The following is a 5,584-nucleotide window of genomic DNA, read 5'->3' as shown; positions in this document are numbered from 1 at the left end:
ACATAATAAACAGCCCTTCCAAGAAAAAGTGTGCCCCAGGGCCCAAAAAAAAAACCACTATGGCCCTGGCTTAACCCTCCCCCCCCCCCCCCGACTGGCATGGTGGGGTCATTTCACTTATTCATCTTGCCACCCTTTGAGAAAGAAATGCATTTGTACCATCTTATTGTTTGAAAAACTTTTTTTTTTCCCCCTCGATATCATTAAATCAAAGTTTCCATGAGGTTAAAATGACCCCCTACTTCACCACTTGTGTAAGTCTTTTTGTCTGATGGCAGGAGTTCAGATTGCAATGCCGTCTCGCAAGAGCGCCAGTTTTCTCGATAACAGTTTCAAATTAATGGCGAGACATTGGATATCTGAGGTGAGCATGAGGATAGTGTTAGTGAATTGTAAGTAACATCAGTGTGATCAACATGTCAATGTTTACAAGTACTGTGTTTCTGACTTAATCGAATAAGACTAATTTTGGTGCTAAAAAACAGTAAATATTATTTTAATTGGCAAATTTTATTTTCTGATACATTTCAATCACATATATCTTCATTTTCTTAATCATGAAAGTTGCGTTCAAAAAATTTAATTTAAAAATTTTTCTCAAAAGTCACACATACCTCCATTTTTTTTCAAATGTGTGTCTTGAGAAAATGATCGAAGTTTGAAAATTATTTAGCGAATTGATAGATGAATGGACCCATTGCTTTTATGGAAAATTTTTGATTTTTTTAAATGCATTAATTACTTGCTGGGGGGGGGGGGGGAAGAGATTCGAAATGCCACCACAACACTAGTTAATGGTTAAAATGGTTTCACACAGAATTGAGTTGAATGATTTTTGGTGTTTTGTATGTCCTGTCATTTTTCGGCACCCATCTTTAATTTCCACGATGTTTCGCGAACAAAAAACTGTTCTTTAGTGTATATCATTTCCATTCAGCTTGTAGGTTTGTTTTTTTTATTTACTGTTGAACTGTTGTCACTTCCAGAGGTCGCTAGTAATGTAAGCTTTTGTTGTCAATATTTCCATTAGAATTCCGATGCTTATTTCTCATTATACTGTTTATAGTATTACCTTTTTTTAAATTATCTTTTCGAAAAATATCTTTCACTCAGGTTGTGACACATATATTTTACCCATTTTTTATTCCTTTTTAAAATACTAGCCGTTGCACGTGGAGTTTTAATCCTGCAATTGTGTTTTTGTTAGACACTTTTTTGCCCCAACTATTTGTGTTACTTAAAAGAAACTCCTAGTTTTTATTAAACTTGATGTCATATTTAGTCTAGAATGTTTTACTTCCAATCTCGATCCCTTCTCTAGTCAAAGAATGTTTTGTTTTTAACGGCTGTTTTTTGTTTTCTGTGATGATTCTTTCACAAGAAAAATGTCCAAGCATTACTCCATTTCACTCTCTGGGACTTCCCATCCTACTTTCAGACAAAGAAAAAGAAATCGACACATTGCTAAAAAGTGATTATACCGAATATTAAGTTATAGCCATTCCCAAAACAAAAACGAGTCACCAAGAAACCAGATTCTTGATACTATCGCCAATTTGGCAGCAACCTCACTTCAGAATCTTAGCCAGGAGCATAAGCAGATATAGGGAGGGGCGATTGTATAAGGAAGGAATTCCACACTTCCACCTTTTCGCCAATGCTAATTATACAAATTTTTGAGGAACTCTGTATCCACATATGGCCAGGGAAGTGGAACAGGATCCTGATTTGAATCTGTCGCTTCTGGAACAACACTATCAAATCAGTATAACCATCATGTAATGCACAGATAATTAATGAGAAAAACTATGTTTCATGACCGAACATGTGAAAAACTTGCTTATAAATAATTGTGAGCAAATGTTGGTTATTAGAAACAAATGTTTTTATTATGAGCAAACCACATCAGCTGAACAGTGCTCAATTTGTTCTCTCTCTCTCACACACACACACACACACCCCGTGACGAGCACAGCATTCAAAATGAGTACGAAACGATGCAAAAACGATTGTTCATATCTTGGACATGGTGTATTCGGCCGGGAACTCGAAGGTGTGTATCCCACTGGCGAGGATGTTGGGCAGGCTTCCGGCGTTGGGTATCACGTTCCAGGACAGCGTCAGGGAGACGTTCTTGTTGGCCTTGAGGCCGTGGCCGTCGTCCCAGAAGTAGTACTTGGTGTTGAGGTTCTTGAAGTTGAGGTGAGCGTTGTCGCCCCTGCGGATGATCTTGTCCCAGAGCACGATCTGGTTGACGACGTTGTTGGCCGTCTCGTAGTGGGCAGTCAGGTACACGAACAGCTGCTTCACGTTCCAGTTGAACAGGTGGTTGAGGTCCGCCTCCAGGTCGAAGGTCACGAACCCGAGGTCGTTCTTCGACCGCGACGAGCTGTAGTCGGGCACGTTCTTCACCAGGGCCTTGGCCGTCGCCAGCTTCACGTCGCCGACGTTGTTGTAGTCGAGGAAGGCCGTCGACAGGAACAGCAGGCACGTCAGTCCGGCCAGCACGCTCAGCGTGAAAGCGAAGATGGCGTTGGCGCGGGACAGCACTGTATTCATGGCGGGAATATTCTAATACTCAATAACGGTACCTATTAGCTTATTCTAATGAGCGCAATACAATTCACTTCAAAACGCACGTCTTCAGGCGGTCAAAACATGAACTGAAAGCCGAAGACGAGAAATTCTTCTTTGTAAAATGTCTTACGTGTGTTTCGGCAGCTTTCGGACGGCCGTGACTTACAGCCGGATGTTTTGTTGCAGTACAATTTATTTATCAAATCAAACCGAATGTTACATTTATCACGAAATTCTGCGCAAGCGTTGGAAATCTTTTTGTTTCTTTATCAATATTATCTTTAATCATATTTTCAGCATATTACGTCTCGGATTGCCAAATATTTCGAATCATAGAAATGTCTCGACTTTGGGTCATGCAACCTTTTGGTTTTGGACTACCCTGACCATATGTCCCCTTGAAAATACAGGTGATCATGGGTCATTCAGGTATTATGTCAGCATCGATGGGGATTTTCGATTTGCTAACGTTTTATGACAGGGGGAGGAGGGGTCGGATAATGCTTACGTCATCAACCACCCTTTATGAAATATACTTAATGGCATCTTACTCGATGCGCCAAAAACAAGAAAAACCTTTCGATTGTTTGTGGGCACCTGAAGTAACATTCTCCCTATTGATAAGTCCCCTACAGTTGCTTTAAGGCGCGTATACACCAGCGCGCGGATCATGCAATGCAAGCATTCGCAATTGGCTGTTCAGTAATTTGTACGGTGTTGCGAACGATTCTTGAGCTGTTTTCACTGGACCCACCTGGAATTGGTTTTTTCAACGAACACAAAGGAAAGAAAGGAACACAAAGGAAGTTTGTGTACCCACGAGCGGGGATTAGAACCGCTGCAGGGGGTCGTGCGTTGCAAGATCGGCTCGCTGATGTATACGCGCCTTTAGTATTCTCTAAATGTTCCGCGGTTCCAAGTGATCTGGAAATGCGTCCGGGCCGCTGAAGTGCTCTGGAACTGTGTCACGCATCACTCAAGTGATCCGTAATTATGCCGCGGATCACTTAAATAATCTGAGAATGTGACGCGGGTAACTTGAGTGATGTAGAACTGCACTGGGGACCGCTTAAGTGCTGTAAAACTATGCCACATGTCACTAAATGGATCTCTAAATGTGTCACGGATCGCTTAAGTGTTCTGGAACTGTGTCGCGGATCACTTAAGTGATCTTAAAATGTGTCACGGGCCGCTTAAATGCTCTGGAATTATACCACGGGTCACTTAAGCGATCTGTAAATGTGCCGCTCAGTTCATTTTTACAAATTTAGGTTTGAGGTGGCGGACCGCATCAGATGACCCCCAGGGCCATACTTGGTTCGTGGACCAAGGGTTTACCATATATGGCTTAGAGGGTGGGTCACAAAATGAATTTCTTAAACATAAATTTTGAGTCCATGGCCTTCAAATAGCATTCAAATTGACAGAAGTTGGTTATAATAACATACAAATGTATTTTCTTCCGGAACTTTAATTAAAAAAAAAATGTTTGGTCGTCGTGTGGGGGGGGGGCATGATCCCCGCTATGCGCCCCTTCCCCATGTACGTCTCTGATCCCACCAATATGCGTTAGGATTCAGAGAGGCAGAGCTGATGACGAAATTTTGCTGAGAAGGAGGGAAGTCAGAGTTTTGCTGACAACGGGGGGAAGGGGATCAAATATGGCTAAAAATTTGCTTCGGAATCGTTACGGAAGTGTGTGTGTGCACCTGATATGTAAACCAAGAGGTAACACTAGTAAGGTACTGTTAAATTTGTACTGTATTCACCCGCATCAGTCGGCATGCCATGAAACTCGACCGGCATGCGAGGCCCCCGAAAAGCGAGGTTCGACAAGGATCATAATATCCATTTAGCCATTTAAATGGATTAAAAAAAGATATTTAAAGAGTTTTTCCAGAATCTGTGACTCTAATTTGCTGGCCTCCCTCACTGTTTCCCCGGCATGCGAGGAAATACGGTATTCGCAAGATATATCCGTAGTACTTCTGAAGATGTGAGAGTTTAAAGAATTGCGTTTGGTTACGCCAACTCTTCAGTGTCCCGTAAACTACGCAAACCAGAAAAAAAAAACGTATCAACACTAAATAGGTAAATTTGTCTTCATGAAATCTATCTGCGGATCATAAAAGTTCTAAAAATGTGAAACAGGAACATGAAAGCAAGACAAAAAAAAATAAATAGTTAAACGATATTTTCTCGATAAGGTACTACATTAAAATATTCAAGCTCAAGTACACAGTTAATACGCCGTGAAAACATGAAATATCACTGGATATAACGGAGCATGCGTACAACACATGATACGATAGAAAGTCATGAACAACAAAATGAAAGTGTTAAGAAAAATTTACAAAAGGTAGTTTTGGTAGGTAACCCCTGAGATAAAAAGATTAGTTCTCATGTGTTATTCACTCAAAGGCGTATTGTTTAGCGGGCTGTAGTTCAGGCGGCATGTTTGGGTGGACGGAAAGTTTGAGGAATGAATGGTCACAAAAAAAACTAGTAGGATAGTAGAAGGGCGGCAAAATTTGTTTCGCCTACAAGCGGTAAAACCATAAATCTGCCTCTGCAACGAGATTAAGGGACTAGGTCAATGAGTGACATAGAGATGGGACCAAGTAGGTTAGTGACCAAAAGAATGATCTAGAGAGTTTACAAGCATACCAGTGACCAAAAGAGGGGCCCAAGTGAGTGACCTTGAGAGTGAGGGACCGGATCACTGAGCGACCAAAAAGATTGACCCGGAGAGGGACTCACAAAAGGTTGACCTAGAGAGAGAGAGAGAGGCGCCAGGTCGATGAACGATCTAGAGCGTGTTCAAGTATGTGATTTACAAACCTAGTAACCTAGTAACCTAGATGTGATAGTAACCTAGAGACAGGGCTGTCTTGAAAGAACCATAGCACCCCCCCCCCTCCCCAGGTCAAGCGATTTTTCTGAGGCTTCCTACCTGCGTAGAATCTGCCTTCCAATTTACACATTCTCGAAAATTGATGCAGATCTG

The 5,584-nt window shown here is 41.6% G+C and overlaps 1 protein-coding gene across 1 annotated transcript; it reads right to left on the bottom strand.

The window, feature by feature from the left end:
- Positions 1–645: 645 nt before the first annotated feature.
- On the bottom strand, positions 646–2,739 carry Spase22-23 (Signal peptidase complex subunit Spase22-23). Its single transcript, XM_089252194.1, has one exon. The coding sequence runs from the start codon at positions 2,557–2,559 to the stop codon at positions 2,014–2,016; it is 546 nt and encodes a 181-aa protein (XP_089108320.1). The 5' UTR covers positions 2,560–2,739; the 3' UTR covers positions 646–2,013.
- Between the last annotated feature and the right edge of the window lie 2,845 nt (positions 2,740–5,584).

This window comes from Pholcus phalangioides, unplaced genomic scaffold (assembly GCF_987345545.1).
Source record: "Pholcus phalangioides strain wild (caught in Gottingen) unplaced genomic scaffold, Ppha-v1.0 ptg000028l_1, whole genome shotgun sequence".
Taxonomy (NCBI): domain Eukaryota; kingdom Metazoa; phylum Arthropoda; class Arachnida; order Araneae; family Pholcidae; genus Pholcus; species Pholcus phalangioides.
Note: the sequence above shows the minus strand (reverse complement) of the source record. Positions and strands in the feature narration are given on the sequence as shown.

Coding starts and splice junctions, on each gene's coding strand:
- Spase22-23 (XM_089252194.1), bottom strand. CDS start 2,559: ATGAATACAGTGCTGTCCCGCGCCAACGCCATCTTCGCTTTCACGCTG.